Source organism: Chelonia mydas, chromosome 14 (assembly GCF_015237465.2).
Source record: "Chelonia mydas isolate rCheMyd1 chromosome 14, rCheMyd1.pri.v2, whole genome shotgun sequence".
In the NCBI taxonomy this organism is placed as follows: domain Eukaryota; kingdom Metazoa; phylum Chordata; order Testudines; family Cheloniidae; genus Chelonia; species Chelonia mydas.
Genome location: NC_051254.2, coordinates 18,437,222 through 18,459,614, shown reverse-complemented (window position 1 = coordinate 18,459,614; position 22,393 = coordinate 18,437,222). Strand labels below are relative to the sequence as shown.

Genomic DNA, 22,393 nt, shown 5'->3' with positions numbered 1-22,393 from the left:
TATGGAGAGGAGAGGAGAGGAGAGGAGAGGAGAGGAGAGGAGAGGAGAGGAGAGGAGTCTCTCACACTGGAGAAGCCTATCTCCCTGCTACCTCCAGCTTGCAGCAGTTTATCTCTCCTCCCCCCCCCCCCCCTCACCAGGAGAGAGATTTTAACAGGTTTTAGGCAGCCCTTAATTGGACTCAGGTGTCCCTAATTGACCTGAAGTAGCCCCTTCCCAGCTTGTAGGAAAAAGGGCCTTTAGCATTCTAGGGCTAACATACCTGTTTTCCCAGACCCTCCTGCAGCCGTCTGGCCTGACTTTGTCACAACAGCAATAGACATTGAAAAGGATGCAGAAGTGGGAATGAAGGTGGAGTGAACCATCTGACCTTGTACATTAGATGATGTGGGAATAAACTGAACTGGATTCAGCCCTGGTACAAGTGGGTGCAAGACCCACTGAAGTCAGTGGTGCCTCACCTATTACAGCAAGGTGGAACGTGGCCTTCCAATGGCACAAACCTGCAAGGCTCTGAGCACTCCTATGCGGTACAGGGGGACCTGTGCTCTAGCTAACTTCAGTGGGAGTCAAGAGAGCTCAGTGCATAGGTGAACTGAGCCCTACAAACACCGATGGTTTGGGGTTTTTTCCCCCGCATCAGCACTTTTTCAAAACTAGCTCATGCAGTGGTGTTTGTGCTTCTCTGTTTGTTACTGATGTGGTTGACAGCCAGCAGACACGGGTTCAGCGTCACAGGAGAAACAGCTCATCAAGCTCTGCCTTTCTTCACTTGACGTTGGGTGGGATTTTATGCAGTAGCACAGAAATCTAGCTCCAAAGGTTTGTGAAAATGCCCTGGACACCAGCTCTTCCAGCTGCGTTTCTGCTCTTCCTGCTCTTCCAGAGTACCCCAGCCCAGAAAGGTATGTAGTGAAGATTCAAGCTTTAACTTTGTTTTGGAATATTGTAGCTCCAATGGCTCAGTCTGTTAAATCCAAATTTGGCTTGGGGTCCTTCTAATCTGGGCAAGTGACCTGCTATTCACAATGGCTGGTGAGTAACAATGGGTCCCCTAGGATTCCTTTCAACTAGTATTGAAGATGATTTAGCTACGAGCGTAGATAGAGCCACACCCTTTTCGTCACTCTTACAGAAAACTTATTATCCACCAAATTGCACCAGGTCTCCACCACGCGGGGTATATATAGGTGCTGAGAAACACTTGACTCCATCTACCCTAGCCTACCTTGTTATTTGTTTGCACACACACCTAGTTGGTGCCAGCAATTGTGGTATTTGCACATACAATTTTGCAAGGCCTTTATGTTATGGAAAGCAAGGTCATGAAGTTCTTTACCATACTTGCTTGGAGAAGGATTTATAACATTGTTATTTCCTGCAAATGTACTCTCTGGGTGTTAATAGTTCTTATCAACTGCTGACTGGGGAGAGGTGGGTTGGCTTAAAAGGAAACAAAAGTTTCAGAAGTTTTCTGAAATTTTCTGAGATTGAATTTGGTATTTCCCAGGCATTTCAACTACAGTAGGATTGTTTTGTGTTTCATAGTATTTTTTAGTCAAAAGAAAATACGCTTCAGGTGATATATTTCAGCCAGCAACCACAATAATAAAACCCCAACAATGTTTAACAGAGATTTCTTGGAACCTTTTTAACTCTTCAGACCATTTGTTACAGTAGGACTCGTACCACTGAAAATAATTTTTGTACAGATGATTTATTACTTTAAGTTCAGTTGCTTTTCTTCCCCCACAGTACCTCTGTCTGTGCATAAAGAGGGAATATGTAATAGTGTGGGGGGGGGCTGCGAAAAAAAGTATTTCTTACTGTGAGTTTGGGGTAACTCAGTCACTCACATACACTGGAGCCAAACAATGAATTCTGCAAATCAGTCCAATCAAGTGGCTATAGTATAAGAGCTTTGTAGCACACACATTTTGTCAGTGCCACTTATTTTACTTCTATCTTTGTAGTTCCCCCTCTACTTTCGCCCTTTGAAACATTTTTGTATTATAGAAATAATGAAACCATTGGTATGGGTTGAAGAGTGTCATCTACAAGTGCAGAATATAGATTTCTACTGCTGTTGTTCTGATTAGAATTTGGGCCACTTTGCTTAATGATGAAATGCATCCTAGAATACTCAAGAAGCTGACTGAGGAGATATCTGAGCCATTAGCAATTATCTTTGAAAAGTCATGGAAGACGGGAGACATTCCAGCAGACTGGAAAAGGGCAAATATAGTGCCCATCTATAAAAAGGGAAATAAGGACAACCTGGGGAATTACAGAGAAGTCAGATTAACTTCTGTACCCAGAAAGATAATGGAGCAAATAATGAAGCAATCAATTTGCAAACACCTAGAAGACAGTGAGGTGATAAATAACAGTCAGCATGGATTTGTCAAGAACAAATCATGTCAAACCAACCTGCTAGCTTTCTTTGACAGAGTAACAAGCCTTGTGGATGGGGGGAAGTGGTAGATGTGGCATATCTTGACTTTAGTAAGGTTTTTGATACTGTCTCGCATGACCGCCTCATAAACAAATTAGGGAAATACAACCTAGATGGAGCTACTATAAGGTGGGTGTAAAACTGGTTGGAAAACCATTCCCAGAGAGTAGTAATCAGTGGTTCACAGTCATGCTGGAAGGGCATAATGAGTGGGGTCCCGCAGGGATCGGTTCTGGGTCCGGTTCTGTTCAATATCTTCATCAGTGATTTAGATAATGGCATAGAGAGTACACTTGCAAAGTTTGTGGACGATACCAAGCTGGGAAGGGTTGCAAGTGCTTTGGAGGATAGGATTAAAATTCAAAATGATCTGGACAAACTGGAGACATGGTCTGAAGTAAATAAGATGAAATTCAATAAGGACAAATGCAAAGTACTCCACTTAGGAAGGAACAATCAGTTGCACACATACAAAATGGGAAATGACCTCCTAGGAAGGAGTACTGCGGAAAGGGATCTGGGGGTCATAGTGGATGACAAGGTAAATATGAGTCAACAGTGTAACGCTGTTGCAAAAAAAGCAAACATGATTCTGGGATGTATTAGCAGGAGTATTGTAAGCAAGGCACAAGAAGTAATTCTTCTGCTCTACTCTGTGCTGATTAGGCCTCAACTGGAGTATTGTGTCCAGTTCTGGGCGCCACATTTCAGGAAAGATGTGAACAAACTGGAGAAAGTCCAGAGAAGAGCAACAAAAATGATTAAAGGTCTAGAAAACATTACCTATGAGGGAAGATTGAAAAAACTGGGTTTGTTTAGTCTGGAGAAGAAAAGACTGAGAGGGGACATGATAACAGTTTTCAAGTACATAAAAGGTTGTTACAAGGAGGAAGAAGAAAAATTGTTCTTCTAAACCTCTGAGGATAGGACAAGTAGCAATGCGCTTAAATTGCAGCAAGGGTGGTTTAGGTTGGACATTAGGAAAAACTTCCTGTCAGAGTGGATTAACAAAAATAAATCTGCAACTAGGGTTTTTGATTTCAAAAGGCCTGACTTTCAAAAATTAAGGAAATTAGTTAGGGAAGTGGATTGGACTGAAGAATTTATAGATCTAAAGGTAGAGGAGGCCTGGGATTATTTTAAATCAAAGCTGCAGAAGCTATCGGAAGCCTGCATCCGAAGAAAGGGGAAAAAATTCATAGGCAGGAGTTGTAGACCAAGCTAGATGAGCAAGCATCTCAGAGAGGTGATTAAGAAAAAGTAGAAAGCATACAGGGAGTGGAAGAAGGGAGGGATCAGCAAGGAAAGCTACCTTATTGAGGTCAGAACATGTAGGGATAAAGTGAGACAGGTTAAAAGTCAAGTAGAGTTGGACCTTGCAAAGGGAATTAAAACCGATAGTAAAAGGTTCTATAGTCATATAAATAAGAAGAAAACAAAGAAAGAAGTGGGACCGCTAAACACTGAGGGTGGAGTGGAGGTCAAGGATAATCTAGACATGGCCCAATATCTAAACAAATACTTTGCCTCAGTCTTTAATAAGACTAAAGAGGATCCTAGGGATAATGGTAGCCTGACAAATGGGAATGAGGATATGGAGGTAGACATTACCATATTTGAGGTAGAAGCGGAACTCAAACAGCTTAATGGGACTAAATCGGGGGGCCCAGATAATCTTCATCCAAGAATATTAAAGGAATTGGCACATGAAATTGCAAGCCCATTAGCAAGAATTTTTAATGAATCTGTAAACTCAGGGGTTGTACCGTATGATTGGAGAATTGCTACATAGTTCCTATTTTTAAGAAAGGGAAAAAAAGTGATCCGGGTAATTATAGGCCTGTTAGTTTGACATCTGTAGTATGCAAGGTCTTGGAAAAAATTTTGAAGGAGAAGGTAGTTAAGGACATTGAAATCAATGGTAAATGGGACAAAATACAACATGGTTTTACAAAAGGTAGATCGTGCCAAACCAACCTGATTTCCTTCTTTGAGAAAGTAACAGATTTTTTAGACAAAGGAAACGCAGTCGATCTAATTTACCTAGATTTTAGTAAGGCGTTTGATACTGTGCCACATGGGGAATTATTAGTTAAATTGGATAAGATCGGGATCAATAGGAAAATTGAAAGGTGGATAAGGAATTGGTTAAAGGGGAGACTACAACGGGTCCTACTGAAAGGTGAACTGTCAGGCTGGAGGGAGGTTAACAGTGGAGTTCCTCAAGGATCGGTTTTGGGACCAATCTTATTTAATCTTTTTATTACTGACCTTGGCACAAAAAGTGGGAGTGTGCTAATAAAGTTTGTGGATGATACAAAGCTGGGAGGCATTGCCAATTTAGAGAAGGACAGGGATATCCTACAGGAGGATCTGGATGACCTTGTAAACTGGAGTAATAGTAATAGGATGAAATTTAATAGTGAGAAGTGTAAGGTCTTTAGGCATTTAGGAATTAATAACAAGAATTTTAGTTATAAGCTAGGGACGCATCAATTAGAAGTAACGGAGGAGGAAAAGGACCTTGGAGTATTGGTTGATCATAGGATGACTATGAGCCGCCAATGTGATATGGCTGTGAAAAAAGCTAATGAGGTCTTGGGATGCATCAGGAGAGGTATTTCCAGTAGGGATAAGGAGGTTTTAGTACCGTTATACAAGGCACTGGTGAGACCTCACCTGGAATACTGTGTGCAGTTCTGGTCTCCCATGTTTAAGAAGGATGAATTCAAACTGGAACAGGTACAGAGAAGGGCTACTAGGATGATCCGAGGAATGGAAAACTTGTCTTATGAAAAGAGACTCAAGGAGCTTGGCTTGTTTAGACTAACTAAAAGAAGGTTGAGGGGAGATATGATTGCTCTCTATAAATATATCAGAGGGATAAATACAGGAGAGGGAGAGGAATTATTTAAGCTCAGTACCAATGTGGACACAAGAACAAATGGATATAAACTGGCCACCAGGAAATTTAGACTAGAAATTAGACGAAGGTTTCTAACCATCAGAGGAGTGAAGTTTTGGAATAGCCTTCCAAGGGAAGCAGTGGGGGCAAAAGATCTATCTGGCTTTAAGATTAAACTTGATAAGTTTATGGAGGAGATGGTATGATGGGATAACATGGTTTTGGTAATTAAATATTCATGGTAAATAGGCCAATGGCCTGTGATGGGATATTAGATGGGGTGGGATCCAAGTTATCCAGGAAAGAATTTTCTGTAGTATCTGGCTGATGAATCTTGCCCATATGCTCAGGGTTTAGCTGATTGCCATATTTGGGGTTGGGAAGGAATTTTCCTCCAGGGCAGATTGGAAGAGGCCCTGGAGGTTTTTCACCTTCCTCTGTAGCATGGGGCACAGGTCACTTGCTGGAGGATTCTCTGCTCCTTTAAGTCTTTAAACTACGATTTGAGGACTTCAATAGCACAGATATAGGTGTGAGGTTTTTTGCAGGAGTGGTGGGTGAAATTCTGTGGCCTGCGTTGTGCAGGAGGTCAGACTAGATGATCATAATGGTCCATTCTGACCTAAATATCTATGAATCTATGGTTAAGCACTGGAATAAATTGCCTAGGGAGATTGTGGAATTTCCATCATTGGGGATTTTTAAGAACAGGGTTGGACAAACACCTGTTAGGGATGGTCTAGATAATACTTAGTCCTGCCTTGGGTGCAGGGGACTGGACTAGATGACCTCTCGAGGTCCCTTCCAGTTCTATGATTCTATGGTTTGAAATATATTCCATGGTTTGTGACATGCAGGAATTTACATGACTATCGTAACCACATATATGCTATTAGACAATACACTGCAAAGATACTTGAAATAAGAAGATTGGGCAACTTCAGAGGATTTAAGTTGTGAATATTAGTCCCAACCTGATCATATTTAATTTAAAAATTAATGAGAGAAAATTCCTTATTCAGTAGTGTCGTATTGTAGTTTGGGATCATTAAGTCTCAGAAGTTCCTGCTGTCGGTAGATATTTGCCTGGTGCCATCAGTCACTAGATCCGATTTGTACATGCTTGCACCAGATCTGAAAGAAACCCATGAAGTGTAGCTACTTTGAGACCTGAACTCACTTCTATACAACATAGCCTGGGAGAAAACTGGACAACAGGGGAATCACATGGGTTTTTTTGGTTTGTTTACTTGGGTTTTTTGGGTGGGTGGGGAAAGTGTTATGCTACAGTGTATTGCCAGACTGGGCATCTTAAAAAAATTTTTTTAAAAAATGCTCTCACTCAGTCACAAGATATGGCCTTGAAGCATATATCAATGGATGCAAATCTATAGTCTGTGTTATTCAGAATGTCAGAACTAGAATATTGTAATTTTCCCTTCTGGCCTTCAAAATCTAGGAATCTGTAATATGATGATTATTGTTTGCTGAATGCCATCAGGGTACTCAGTACTGTTCAAATGCAGTGGAGCACACAGTCTGTGTTCCCAAGTGTTTGTTTATAATCTGCATTACTGATCTGAAGCCTGCAGTACACAGTTCCTGTGGATTACTTTTGTATCTTTTATTATTATGGTGTGAAAGTCACTGGGAGCACATAAAACCCAAGCATTTAGTTGGCATACCTGGAGGTGAAATCTACACCCCAACAAAGGACCAAGGCCCAGGGCAGCTATCACAGCTCCTCCATTGCAGCTGCTACTTCAGTCCATTGCATGGAATAGTGGGTCCTCTGGACCTATGTAAAGTCAGATCCGTGGCTCCTTACCTTGCCCAGTGGCAGCTCCCAACAAAACAGGAGGGGAAGCAGGCCAGTGAGCAACCTCCAAAGATACTGGATGGGAGACAGAAGGCCACTGGGTCTCCCCCTGGAAGACAACCAAAATAAGGATGGAAGTCTGGGCCTGCTGATGGAGAGGGGGGAAGTCTTATGAGGAGAGTGAGCAGATTTGTAGGGGTAGGCAGGCTCCAACGTCTGGATACACATTCACACATTTGGATTCTGATTCCAAATGACCAGGTTCACCCCAGAGTGAGAGGTCTGAGCTGGCTTCAGGAACCCAGCAAAGGCAATGGAGATAAGCTTCCAAGATGGTCAGCGGAAGGAAAATGGCTATTAAAAGAGACTTATTTGTTCACCTCTCACTTTTAGATAGGGTGTAAGGGTGCACCTTACCCTTCTATCCTCCAGGTGCAGCCCTGCCTCAGTTTCCTCTCTGAGGGGAGGGATCTGTTGTAATTGCTCACAACATGACTCAAGTTCTAACTCAAAGCTTCCCCTCCTGGGCCTTGGTTTATCACCATACAAAATATATCCCAACAGGAGACCCCATCCACCCACACCTCCTCAGGATATCACAGCTCTCCTCTAGGGCCTGTAGATAATCCTTCACCCTTCCCAGACTACAGTTTCCTCCCTCAGAAGCCCCATAGCCCAATCAATTGGGTGTGCAGATAACCCTCTTCCTCTTGTGTTGGGGGTTCATAAGTCCCACCCCAGGCTGTACGGGTTCTAGACAACTATTGCCCCTCCTCAGGCTCCTGCTTGGAGAGGCCTAAAAATCACTGCTGTTCCCCTTCAGGTCTCCAAGTGGGCAGACTCCCTGTCCCTGCCAGGTCTCTTTTTAAACTAAGAAAGTGGTTTGGCCTTTTATATCCTGCTTCATCTCCCATCAAGCCTTGCCCTCAGGCCTGCGACTCTAATAGTGCCTGAACTACAAGTCCCAGAATTCCCTTGATATAGCTCTGGGAACTGTGAACAGTGGTGGATGGTGTCTGTCCTTGAAGAGCCAGCACACTCTGTTACAAAGAGTATGGCAAAGACACCTGGCTCTGGAGCAGAGGGGTGTTTTGTAATTGGAAGAGCTTGATAGTGCAAGGCCATCCTCCCTCTAGCCTCCAACAGTTCCCAGTCAGCCGCATGGTAATAACATGTTTTCCTTTCCTCCTCTCTGCATGCAGGTGTGACACAGGAGCCAGCTATTCTCATAGTTAATGAAGGAGAGTCGGTCAACATAACCTGCTCCGTTACTAACAAGGGGATGCTAGTAGGGATGTATTTGAAAAGAGAAGTTGTAAATGCCATGGAAGTGCTATACATCGAAAATAATAGTCATACCAGTACCGTAGACTTTCACTACAAAGACCGCATCGAGATCTCCTTACTCAGGACAGAAATGAGGATAACGCTACACCGGTTGCAGAAAAATGACACTGCTGTATATGTCTGTAGTGGGAGCACGCTAGAAAATTTCGAGCCCCGTAATGTGTTGAGCCATGGCACCATATTGGTGGTGAAAGGTATTGCACGTTTTTCTGTTTTTTTTAAAGTGTAAGACAAGTGGGTATTTATTTTCAGTTGAAAGGGCTGAGGAAGTGTAGAACATTAACTGAATGGTTATGTGTTTCAGTATATTAGCAGAGCCAAGGATGGGTTTATGGAAAGACGGGGTCTTCTTACAGTTATGTTTTTTCCCATATACCAACCATAAATTTTGATCTGAAGACAACAAGAAAGAACAAAAGTAAAGTCCCCATGCGTGTGTCTCATCTGTAACAGGCTGCAGCAAGTCTGAAAGTGAAATGGTTGCTCTTTCTGCATTGAACAGATTTCTTTGACATGGAAACAGGCAATACTCAGAAAACAAAGGCTTCGTAGTTTTATAGCTACAGACACCACAGTTATTCCCTCCCAAATTTGCTGTTCAGCCATAAAATTTTAAATGTAACCCCCATTTCCTTCCCAGGTTACTTGGGAGTAGGCAACTCTCACCTGTGATCTGGGTACCTATGTCATTAAGGATAATGGAAATCCTGGATGTCCCAGTTGAGGTGAAGAATTAGGTGGGAAGTCATAAGTACCTGCTCTGTTCCACAAAAGATGATAATTCCCACAACCATTTTTGAAGTACCAGACAGTACAAAGTAGTTGTTGCATATTGCCTTGAAATAGCTGCCCTATCCTTCTGCACCTTCCTCTCTTTCTCTTTAAAGTCAGAGGTGACTTCTCCTGCTCAGATTTGGTCAATTTACAAGTCAGCAGGTAATCATGCTGCAAATTCAGGATGGGATCCAAAGATAAAGCTCCATTTTGGTTAGTTTTTTCCCCACCTACCTCTTGTATCATCAGCCCCAGTAATAAAGATTCTATAGTCAAACCTTTTGGCAATAGTTTTGTTGAAATGTTGAGGCAGAATAGAATCGAGGTCACTCTCTCCCTGCTCTATTGACTCTGCAGCATAATACAGAAAATTGGTTCTGTCTATAGAATATGTAGAGATGACTCAAAAATACATGAGGCTAGATTGGGCAGCTCTCATTCATGCTGGCAATGAGACTTATGACTTCATTGGGTCTCCTTGTGTAAGAGACCACCAGGAGTAGGGGTTGCACAGTCTAGCCCACAGAAAACAGAGTTGCTAAATAGAAAGGGGCAGTTCCTACCTAGTTTCTTTCCCAACGATTGTGTAACCACACTGCTATAACAGCCTTATCCCATGGGATTTACTGGAGTCAGGAGCGTGGCAGGGATCCCAATTGTTGTCGCAGAGTTACAAAGCAGGGTGTAACTTTAAACAGAGAGGACTCAATAAATGGGGAGTACTGTACCCTGCCGCAATAGAGTCCGTAATGCCCTTGGTTAAAGAGAAGATAAAGCAAGGGCCAGTTGTACCCTATTTCATCTAGTCCCCTATGTCTTTACTAGAGTCAGATATATAACTGGGCCGCCATGTGAAGATGACATTTTTCGAATCTATGCACCTGAAGCTTCATAAGAACACGTGGCTGTAGCTGTTATTAAACATGAAGTCATGGCTATTATATGGTGGTTTGTTTTCAATAATTGTGACATTGGACAGTGGTACGCTCGTTGCACAATAATTCTTTGGAGAAGGGGTAGGGTAGTGGTTACATGTCATTCCTGGCACAGTTCTATACCCCATGATACCAGAACAGTATACCTTGATGCTTAGCTTCTTCTTACTCCAAGTGTTCCAGCATGGCACGCAATGGTAGCAACCATCCTAATGGGATTGGCACCTAAATCCTTTGTGTTCCAGGAACGAAAGCCATACTGCCATCTCCACTGGTCATCTTCTTCTTTCGTATGGCTGGTGTAGAGCAGCAACTATAATTTCACCTGAAGCTGATGGAGCCAAATGGCTACATCAGGAGTAGCAGAATTTATTGCAGTAATGCCCCCTTCATATTTATGAATTGGGCAATAGGTAGTGATATGTTCGATGGTCTGTTGTGGGGAACCACACTCGCACCATGGGTGGTTCTTGTTTTTCCATTTTTGCATTCGATGCCCGCATCTACCATGGTTGGTTCGGATTTGGGTCAGAGTTGACCATGGAACACCAAACCCAGAAACTTTCTGTGTGAAATCCGGCACAGGGTACTTATTTTTTAAGTCTTGTTTAGCCCAGTCTGCTTTCCAAGCCTCCTCCTGATCATAGCCTGATTGCATGAGACTAAACGAATGTTCCCAGAAAGGCTTGCAGGACTTAACACAGTGGGGGCAAGGCATTGTCAAAGTCTTGGTGTATAGGAAGACATCTCTTTTCCTGGATTCGCTGAGCTTCGCGGAATGTCACAGCAGTTCAGTGTATCGGTGGGGGAGCGATGTTAGCCAGAACAGGTAGCCAACAGCTGTTGGAGTCGACTTAAGGGTTCCCATGATGTGTGGTGTGACACTGGGAATGCACTGGTGGTAATGAGGAATGATGGTGACACTGGTGGACTTCCAGTTTGCTGGCCTGCAGAGCCCCCTGCAGAGCGACATAATATGTTCCTCACATGAAGTCATAATTCTGCCTCTCCTCTGATAAATCACCCACAGAAATGGAGCAGGCAGAGTGCTGTGTGGCTTCCTGGGTGCCCTATGTCCTTTCCTTCATGGTTTTGATCTCGGTTTCTGCGCTGGGATACCTCATTCTGTCTCACATCGATGTAAGTATGTCTTCGGCCCCAGCCCCAATGTTTTCCGCACTTCTGACCCTGCAGATAGGAGTCATCCCCAAGCACAACCACGCCTGTTAAAGTGCTGTGCATATAAAACATTGTGGAGCCATAAGACATACATATGATAAACCTCTCTAACCATGTGTGTCTCCTATTGTCCCTTTTTCCTTCCATCCCCACTGCTCCCATCCCTTTGTGTGCTGACATCCCCTGGTGTCGTGACTACATGTAGACTGTAAATTGCTGAAGGAGGGACTGTGGCTTCTATCATGACTGTACAGCCCCAGGCTCATTTTCAGGTTCTATTATAATAATAATTTCTTAGAGAGGAGGAGGAAAGCACGAGCCAGCCCCCTCCCCCCCCCCCAGCTTTGCCTATGGACCTTGATGTGGTAACTGCATTGAAATCCCACCATTCTGCGGTTGCCCTTCTCACTGAAGAATGGAATCTCAACAAGCCCCCTGTTGGGATGGACGGGAGGGATGTCCCCTTCTTGCGGTGTTCTGTGGGAGATCAGGGACACCACAGGGTCATGAAGAAGCTCAGTGTCAGAGGGTAGCACAGCCATGTTCCCTGACAATAAAGTTGCCTCAGAGGGCTTGTGCAGAAAAGCCTCTTTGGAAATGGGCTGTGACTGACACACGCACTCACCTCCCATGCCCTGCATGTTTATTTAGGAGAGTCATTTCAAACTGTAGAACAGGATTGAATGAAAGCCTTGCTTTGGGCCTCCTCCTAACAAGTTTAACAGGCACCACAATGCAATGATGCCAGCAAGCCTCTCCTAAGGAAGCCGTGTCTCCTCTTGCAATAATTACAAGACAATTGTCCAAAGCTGTTGGAGCCATTGATACTTTCAGCCCCCTAAAGAGCTGCTGGTGGAAGAGCCTGTAAGAATTTTGGGGATTAACCCAGCCCTTTCTGCTTGTTGCTCTATGTAATTCCTTTGGGCTAAGAGAAGGACCGTTTTGTTATCTCTGCTTGTAACTCGCTGCACACTAAGATGAGAACAGCTCCTGGGCAGGGGTTCTGCTCCAGCCCTAGACCTGGATGGCTGCCTGAGTGTTTTGTTTTTGTTTTGTTTTTTGCAGATCAAGAAACACTGCCAAGAAGGAAAGAAAAAGCAAGCAAATACGGTGTACGAAGACATGTCCTACACCCGTAGGGTCAACACCCTGGCCACAGGCAACTCTTATAGCAATTATTAGCAAGCTCTTGCCAGCTGAGGCAGTGTGGACATCAGCAGCTCCTTCTCCATGTGCTTGAGCTAGAAAGGCTGACATCTGACAGTCATTCCCTTTAGTGAAAAGAAAAAAATACCTGCCTTGTGTCCTGTGCAATATTTCTGCTTATTTCACTCAATTGTGAAGACCACTTTGGGGTGGGGGGCAGGGAGGTTACTTACAGAAAATGTAGAGAAATGAGTGCATCCCTGAGTGTCTGAGTGTGTGCTGGGGAAGGTGGCATTAGATGCTGCAGTGTATGATGCAACACCTGCCCTTGCTCCGCCCGTTAGTGATGCTCACAGCCCCCAATGAAGCATGTGAGAGAAGTTGTGTTGGGAGCACGGGGAGGCACTCAGGCCCAGATCCACAAAGGGACTTAGGCACCTCTAAGTCCCGGTTTAGGTGCCACTGAGATCCATAAAACCTCCACTCAGCTTCACCTAACCCTGTAGGTGCCTAAATGTGCTCAGCACCTGATTTTGCAGTAAAAGTTCCCTGGGCACCTAAGTTCCTCTGGGCAAGGGCGCACCTGCCTCTCTCTTGGTGTCTGGCCACCTAAGCCCCAGAGCAATCCAAGAACTAAGGGAAGATAGGTGCTCCTCCACCTATCTTACCTATGGGACCTGATCCAATAGGCGTGCTCAGGCCTTACCTACTGGATTGGGTCCCATAGAAAATCTGGCTGGAGGAAAGTGGTGGTGCTGGTGCCTACCTTATAACATTCAGCCCAGTGGTTAGCTCACTTTACCGGTATGTGGGCAACCTGGGTTCAATCCCCCTCTTTGCTTGAGGGGAAGAAAGGATCTGAACAGAGATCTCCCGCAAGTGCACGGACTACTGAGTTATGGGATATGCTGATGCGGGACTCTCTCCTGTGAAACCTGTTCCATTTTGAATAAATACTTAGTACTTGGGAGAGAAAATGGCTCTGCAGATGGGTGTTTAGAGCACGCAGTTCCCCTGCTCCAGTGATTGTAACTAGTTATCCACCATGTAAGAGCTTCAACAGGAGAAAGCGAGGGAGCCCAACAACAGACCTCTTCTATGGCTCAGTGGTTAGAGCACTCTCCTGCGAGCTGGGTGACTCCTCTTCAAATCCTTTCTCTCCCTCAGGCAGGGTGGGGGGAATTGAACCTGGGTCTCCCATGCCACAGCTAAGTGCTCTAAAGTTAGGTGGTAGACACTGCCTCCTCCCGTGGCTATTTTGCGTGGGCTGAGGCAGGTGCCCAACTCATTCTCCCAAGAAACAACGTAGGCACCTAAGCTGCCTGACTCCAGGCAGCTGGTTCCTATTCATGGATCACTAGCAGAAATAGCAGCCTGGACATAGACACCTATCTCTGGGAGAGAGGTAGGGGTTAGCACACCTGCCTTTTGTCAGCATCTCCTATTGGCTAGCTGAGGTGGCTCCCTGCCTAGCATACTGGCTTTTGTAGAGCTCATTCTAAGGTGCCTCTCTCTCCGCATGGGAGCTTAGGCACCTAACTCAGGCTGTGTGGATTGCAGTGTTGTTCTGTGATTTTCTAGGTACCTAAACATGGGGTGTTGCTATACTCCGCACCGTAACGCCTGAACCCATGAGGTAGGCTTCAGACACCATGATGATGCACATCTATATAAAAACATAGTGGATAAATAAATAGATGGATTCCAGTATTTGCAACAAAGCACAAGTAGCTGGGTAAGTGGGTTTTGTGTAATCTAAGTATTAAAGCAGAGGCAATTCCTCAGAACAGCATTCAAAACCCATTTGTGAAATGGCAAAATACAAATGTAAAGAGCCTGTCTAACACCCCTGTAGTCATTGACTATCCCACAGGGATGAAGTTGGACCTACAGTGTATATGACTGGTCTTGCTTTAGGGTAATAGCCAGATGGCTGGGATTCTTGCATTAAATTCAGGAAATGGTGAGGTTTTCAGGTCCATGATATCACAGAAGCTGCTGTCCCTCTTTCTGGTTCTTTGTCTGTTTAATGTAGGTTATTACACAACACAGCTCAGTAAACCCACCTCAGTGATGCTGCACTGTACAATGACTTTCAAAAGTCAGCTAGCCTGGACCACAATCAATAGCTAGACATCTGACCAGGGAGTGGATGAGCCTGGGCCAAAATCACTCTAGGATATTTACCTTTCTCTTGGTAACATGAGTTTGAAAACTCAGTGGGGTGAATAAAAAGCTATATTAGCTCTGTAATGGCTTATATAGACCTGTCCATTGGTTAGCAGGGAAGGATTTAATCCTCTTTCTCTCTGGCTAGAGGACAGACCACAGCTGTCTGCCTTGAGTGCAGGGAGATCCAGAGTTGGCTCAGCTGTGAGGAATTAATTAATTACCCCCAGCCCCAGCACAGTATAAAACAGGGGAAGTGGGCCTGATATTTGTTATTGGATTCAGGGTGTTTAGGAAGGAAGTTAATGAAGGAAAATGGTCTTTAAAGTTTTTTTTTTTTGTGCTTTGTATTTGATTGAGGGAAGCTGTCTTGTATTTGGTCTGCAAAGGGGGCAAGATATTCTTTATCTTGGTGGTATATTTCTATTTCGCATTACAAATTTGTTCAGAGAGCACCGGTCTCTTTTCTCAGTTAGCACTGTGGGTGCTCAGCACTTCTGAGAACTGGACCTGAAGTGTCCCAACTTGGGCACCCGCAATCAGGGGCTGCTTCTGCAAATCTTGGCCTTAGTATCTCTCTATGTTGTAACCATGGAGCAATGCACAATAGAGCAGGGGTTCCCAAACTGAGGGTTGGGACCCCTCAGGGGGTCGTGAGGTTATTTCCTGTGGGGTCACGAGCTGTCAGCCTCCAACCCAAACCCCACTTCGCCTCCAGTGTTTATAATTGTGTTTAAATATATTTAAAAGTGTTCTTCGTTTATAAGTGGGGGGTCACGCTCAAAGGCTTGCTGTGTGAAAGGGGTCACCAGTACAAAAGTTTGAGAACCACTGCAATAGAGTGTGTGGGTGAGGAAATATATTAGCTATTGAAGACAGAAGTTTTTGTTTGTTTTTTTCCTGTAATAGACGACAGATAAGCAGGGGCTTGTTTACTCACCACAGTATTTCCTGTCATCTAGAAGGTGCCAAAAAGACACATTGTGAGACATTAGGGAGGAGAGAGGGTACTGAGAGAGAATTTTTGGTTAGGCAACAAGCTGTAACTACAGCAGAGTGGCTGATTGAATTGGTGTCTCATCAAAGACATTCCCAACTGTTTTGTCACTTTTGCATGAGTAGATTATTGAATATTCAGTATATTATTGCATGGCTATAGTCAGCATGCTGTACTCACATATCTGCAATATTCATTTGTATGTGTGTTATGTGACTGTCAGCTCAGATCCTGTAATCCTTACCCAGGCAGAGCTCCCGTTGCATTCACTGGAAGTTTTCCCTGAGTAGGAACTACAGAACTGGGTCCATAATATTTAATATTTTACTGTGTAGTTGTTGGAAAAATACCAAATCCACTGGTCAAACTTTAAATGTGTATGAAATGCTACATGCACATTTATGAAGAGGGCTTTACACATTTCTTTTTGTATCCACATTTTTTTCAGTTTCTATATCTTTTCATGTCCTTTACAAATTAACATTATAGATACTGATTTAGTTTACTTTTAGGCTAGTTTGACAGTTTCCTGCAAAGCACAATAAAATCTATAGCAGACACTGCCTCTAACACTCAATTCCCATTGTTAAGGTAGCATTGGAAAATATTGTCCAGTACATGATTTTCAATTTAGAGTAAATTGGTGAAGAAATTTGAGGGGAGGAACTGCTCACCTTCTGAGTGCAGCTTTTACCTGCTTAAGCAAAAATCATCAAATATCAGGTTGATGGAGATGGGAAGAAATAAAATAGACAACTACAATTTTGCATGACCTTTGAATAACCATATGTCTGTTGGTTAGTGGCAGTTGCTTAGAACGCTTTTCATTGTATTTTGCTGGATTTATGTGCACTGTCCTTACTCAGTGCACTGGCTGGGGCTTTGTGCAGAAAGCCTCTTACAAGAACCATTCCTCTAATGTCTGACAGGCCTCAGACCAGCCCTTGGGCTCTGCACAGGGGTACCTGACGCACAGCAGCCCTTCCGATTTACAGAAGTGAGAAGTAAAACCAAGACCGCAGGGGAGCTATGACCTCAGTGAGCCAGCTCTTCAAAATATGCCTGGGTGAGGTAAAGGAAGGAGCTAATGAACCACACACCAAGGCTGAAGAAATGCTTGTACTTTACCATTGGGAGAGGAGAATATGCCATAACCAGTGGGGACCAGCTGTTTTTTTACACCAGTCTCAAAGCCTCCCCGGTCTGTCTGCTGTGATTCCCAGAAGTGACACTTCTGTTAGTATGTACAATACAGTGATGGCCTGGGCCTACCCAGATAGATAGGGGGCATCTGATGTCTGAGGAGGATCCATGAAGAGTCCCGGGGGACTTGGCTTCATGACCTCTCAAGCAGAAACTGCTCTGCATAAAGGCAGCATGTTCCTGTGGACATTGGTGGGGCTCTTGAGCCCTGGACCCCCCACATAAATGTGACATGTGGGAACAAGTTCTTCTGACCCTGAGGCCAGACAGGCCTTCATCTGAGGTGAACGGTGATGTGCTGCCAATCACATGACGAGGAGAATTCCACAGAAACGTTCCCCTTCCTGCCTCAGCGCAGGGCAAACCCAGTGTCTCAGGAGTGCTTGGGCTGGAAAGGGGAGGAGTGCAGGGCTGGGGAATCAATTGCTGGGTGTTCCCATTGGAACAAGACTGCTCTCTCACCACTAGAGCCAAAGAGGGAGGCAGCAGCACACAGCAAACAGGCTTGTCGTCTGGGCCACACGCTGGCAGTGTTTATAGTTTGTTCCTCAGAAACATGATGGTGTAGCACAATGGAGTGTTGTGTAGTGCAGAAGCATGGGCCGATGGGCAGGGCAATCGCTTAGGACTTGAGAGACCTAGATTCAAGTCCCTGTGCTTGGCCGCAGACTTCCTTACGGTCCCACAGCAAATGGCTCTTACAAAACTACTCAAGATAGTTAAGTCCTACGCAGACTGCAAAGAGCTACAAAAGAATCGCACAAAACTGGGTGACTGGGCAACAAAATGGCAGATGAAATTCAATGTTGATAAATGCAAAGTAATGCACATTGGAAAATATAATCCAAACTATACATATAAAATGATGGGGTCTAAATTAGCCGTTACCATTCAAGAAAGAGATCTTGGAGTCATTGTGGATAGTTCTCTGAAAACATCCACACAATGTGTAGCGACAGTCAAAAAGGCGAACAGAATGTTGGGAATCATTAAGAAAGGGAAAGATAATAAGACAGAAAATATCCTATTGCCGCTATGTAAATCCATGGTACGCCCACATCTTGAATACTGTGTGCAGATATGGTCATCCATTCTCAAAAAAGATATATTGGAATTGGAAAATGTTCAGAAAAGGGCAACAAAAACGATTAGGGGTATGGAACGGCTGTCATATGAGGAGAGATGAGTTAAACTGGGACTTTTCAGCTTGGAAAAAAGATGACTAAGGGGAGATATGATAGAGATCCATAAAATCGTGACTGATGTGGAGAAAGTAAATAAGGAAGTGTTATTTACTCCTTCTCATAACACGAGACCTAGAGGTCACCCAATGAAATTAATAGGCAGCAGTTTTAAAAAAAACAAAAGGAAGTATTTTTTTCACACAACACAGTCAACCTGTGGAACTCCTTGCCAGAGGATGTTGTGAAGGCCAAGACTATAACAGGGTTCAAAAAAGAACTAGGTAAATTCATGGAGGATAGGTCCATCGATGGCTATTAGCAAGGATGGGCATGGATGGTGCCCCTCCCCTCTGTTTGCCAGAAGCTGGGAATAGGCGACAGGGGATGGATCACTTGATGATTACCTGTTCTGTTCATTTCCTCTGGGGCACCTGGCATTGACCACTGTCAGAAGACAGGATACTAGGGTAGATGGACCTTTGGTCTGACCCAGTATGGCCGTTCTTCTGTTCCTTAAGCTTCTAGCATGGTTTTGGACCCTGTAATAATAAAAACGAATAAGGCATCTTTGTGCTGGTTAACAACTGTGTGCAGAGAGGAGCTGGCTCCAGCAGGCCTCCCTCCCCCCAAACTTCTCTTTGAAATGAGAGGAGGATTCTAGCAAACCTCTGGCAGTGCATCACTGGCCTCTCCTGTCTTTATCTATTGATCTAACCTGGCTAGAGCATCCCCCCTGTGACGTGGGTGGAAGCAGGAAACCTACATGCTGTGTTGATTCACTACAAGATTTCAAAGCTTTTCCATTTAAGGAATGGACAAATTAACCCAAGTTGTTACCAGCTGAATTTAAACAATTCTCCCTAAATGTAACCTGGAAATCCTGTCCCTGCAGTCCCTGTGCTGTGTGGAGCGGGGTGCACCGGCACCTGCCTGGGCAGGTGTCAGTGGAGTGCCCACACAGGCTTCAGCAGGGTTAAGCAAGAGACATACTCTCTGCACTGAGCTCCAGGGAGCCTTGCTCTCTCCTGCTTCTACTGGACAGCAAAGCTCGCTCAACTGCAGAGGGGGCAACTCCTTTGTAGTTCCTTCCTTCCTTCCTCCCTCCCTCAACAGTGCTGTTATTATCTAGTACCAAGTTATGTAACTGTACAGCTCAAAGGGATACACCGGCATACAAAAGGAAAGTGTATTAATACTGGGGGTGAATGAACTCTCTTGGTGCTGCTATAACCCATCCCTGAAGCACATGGAAATACTTCAGCAGAGCAACTGCTTTGCCATTCAAAGGGACCAGATTGCAGCAGCTGGCAAGTATTTTCCAAAAGTTCCCTAGCTGAGGAGGCGACCCCCTTTCTCCCTACAAGGCTCCACTGAATTTTAAATGACTCAGGTGGAACCCTCTGCTGTCCTGACTACACTCAATGTATTGCGGTCAGGAAAAAAGTCTCAGGAAGTAACCTGGGGGATAGCCATTTCAGACTTGATTCTGACAACACAGAAGAATTGGTTGTGAATCTGAAGGTGGAAGGCAGTTTGGATTAAAGTGATTGCAGGGGTGCTGGAACAATTTTTATAGTGGGGGTGCTGAGAGCCCTGGAACCAAACTGTAAACCCTAACACGGCTGCTACTCTGAAACCTGTATACGATGGAAACCTCTTCAAGCCAGAGGGTGCAGCAGCACCCCCCGTACTCCTAGTTCCAGCACCTATGAGTGATCGTCAAATGACAGATTTCATCATTCTAAGGAAGTGAAGGAGTGGGAATAGCATAATAAGGACAATGGACTCCAAAAAACCAGACTTTAGCAAACTCAGAGAAATGGTAGGTACTTTAGGAAGAAAATCTAAGGGATAAAGGAGTTCAGGAGACTTGGCAGTTTCTCAAGGAGACTATATTAAAGGCACCACTGCAAACTATCCTGATGTGAAGGAAGAGTAGTAAGAAGCCAATATGGCTCCAACAGGAAAAAAAAAATTTAATGACTTGAAAATCAGAAAAGAATCCTACAATAAGTGGAAATGTGGACAAATTGCTAAGGAGGAGTACAAAAGAGTAGCACAAGCATGTGGGGAAAAATCAGGAAGGCTAAATGAGTTACATCTAGCAAGGGATGTAAAAAGCAATAAGAAGAGGTTCTTTAAATATATTAGGAGCAAAAGAAAGAGGAAGGAAAGTGTATGTCCTATACTTAGTGAGGAAGGAGAGCTAATAACGGATGACATCAAGAGGGCTGAGGTATTTACTAGCTATTCTGCTCAAAAAAGTTAATGGTAACTAGGTACTCAACATAATTAATATTAACAGCAAGAGGGAAGGAATGCAAGTCAAAATAGGGAAAGAACAAGTTAAAGAATATTTAGATAAGTTTGATGTAATCTAATTGGCTTGATGAAATTCATCCTAGGAACTAGCTGAAGCAATTTTGGAATGGTTAGCAATTACCTTGGAGAACATACGGAGGATGGGTGAGATCCCAGAGCACTGGAGAAGGGCAAACATAGAACTTATCTTTAAAAAGGATAACAAAGAGAACCCAGGGAATTATAGACCAGTCAGCCTTCCTTCAATACCTGGAAAGATACTGGAACAAATTAATAAACAATCAATTTGTAAGCACCTAGAGGATAGTAGGTTATAAAAAACAGCAAGCCTGGATTTGTCAAAAACAAAATATGCCAGACCGACCTAATTTCCTTCTTTGACGGAGTTACTGGACTTGTGGATAAAGGGGAAGGGGGCAATATATCTTCATTTTAGTAAGGCTTTTGACACAGTCCCACATGACATTCTCATAAACAAACTAGGGGAATAGGGTCTAGATAAAATTACTATAAGGTGGGCATACAACTGTTTGAAAAACCATACTCCAAGTAGTTATCAATAGTGTGCTGTCACACTGGGAGGACATATCTTGTAGGGTCTCACAGGGGTCAATCCTGGGTCTTGTACTATTCAATATTTTAATTAGTGACTTGAATAATGGAGTGGAAAGTGTGTTTATAAAATTTATGGATGACACTAAACTGGGAGAGATTGCAAGCACTTTGGAGGACAGGATTAGATTTCAAAAAGACCTTGACAAATTAGAGAATTTGTCTGAAATCAACAAGGTGAAATTCAATAAAGATAAATGCAAATTACTACACTTAGGAAGGAAAAATCAAATCCACAATTACAAAATGGGGAATAATTGGCTAGGTAGTAGTAATGCTGAGAAGGAACTGGGAGTTACAGTGGATCACAAATTGAATATGACTCAACAATGTGATGCAGTTATAAAAAAGGCTAATATCATTCAGGAGTGTATTAACAGGAGTATTGTAATTGTTTTGCTCTACTGGAGACTGGTGAGGCCTCAGCTGGAGTACTGTGTCCAGTTCTGGGCATCACATTTTAGGAAAGAGGTGGATAAATTGGAGAGAGTCCAGAGGAGAACAGCAGAAATGATAACAGGTTTAGAAACCTGACCTACAAGGAAAGGTTTTTAAAATGGGCGTGTTTAGGCTTGAGAAAAGAAGACTGAGGGGGACCTGCTAAGTCTTCAAATATTTTAAGGGCTGTTACAGAGAGGATGGTGATTAATTTTTCTGCATGCCCACTGAAGGTGGAACAAGAAGTAATGGCTTCAATCGGAAGCAAATTTGATATTGGAGGAAAACTTTCTAACTATAAGAGTAGCTATATTCTGGAACAGGCTTCCAAGGGAGGCTGTGGAATCCCCATCATGGAGGTTTTTAACACCTGATCTAGGTTTACTTGAACATAAGAATGGCCATCCTGGGTCAGACCAAAGGTCCATCTAGCCCAGTATCCTGTCTTCTGACAGCGGCCAATCCCAGGTGCTACAGAGGGAATGAACAGAGCACGTAATCATCAAGTGATCCATCCCCTGTTGCCCATTCCCAGCTTCTGGCAAACAGAGGCTAGGGACACCATCCCTGCCCATCCTGGCTAATAGTCATTGATGGACCTATCCTCCATGAATCTTTTTTGAACCCTGTTATAGTCTTGACCTTCACAACATCCTCTGGCAAGGAGTTCCACAGGTGGACTGTGCATTGTGTGAAGAAATACTTCCTTTTGTTCGTTATAAACCTAATGCCTATTAATTTAATTGGGTGACCTCTAGTTCTTGTGTTACAAGAAGGAGTAAATAACGCTTCCTTATTTACTTTCTCCACACCTTTCCTGATTTTATAGAATTCTGTCATATCCTCCCTTAGTCGTCTCTTTTCCAAGCTGAAAAGTCCCAATCTTATTACTCTCTCCTCAAACGGAA

General features: G+C 43.8%; 1 protein-coding gene across 1 annotated transcript; it reads left to right on the top strand.

The window, feature by feature from the left end:
• The first annotated feature begins 236 nt into the window (after positions 1 to 236).
• LOC102934154 lies at positions 237 to 21,597 on the top strand. Its single transcript, XM_007072589.4, has 4 exons — positions 237 to 905; positions 8,382 to 8,720; positions 11,266 to 11,375; positions 12,480 to 21,597. The coding sequence occupies exons 1-4, from the start codon at positions 833 to 835 to the stop codon at positions 12,594 to 12,596; spliced, it is 639 nt and encodes a 212-aa protein (XP_007072651.1). The 5' UTR covers positions 237 to 832; the 3' UTR covers positions 12,597 to 21,597.
• Positions 21,598 to 22,393: the final 796 nt, after the last annotated feature.

Coding starts and splice junctions, on each gene's coding strand:
- LOC102934154 (XM_007072589.4), top strand. CDS start 833: ATGCCCTGGACACCAGCTCTTCCAGCTGCGTTTCTGCTCTTCCTGCTC. Junction 906..8,381: donor GAGTACCCCAGCCCAGAAAG/GTATGTAGTGAA, acceptor CTCTGCATGCAG/GTGTGACACAGGAGCCAGCT. Junction 8,721..11,265: donor CACCATATTGGTGGTGAAAG/GTATTGCACGTT, acceptor AATCACCCACAG/AAATGGAGCAGGCAGAGTGC.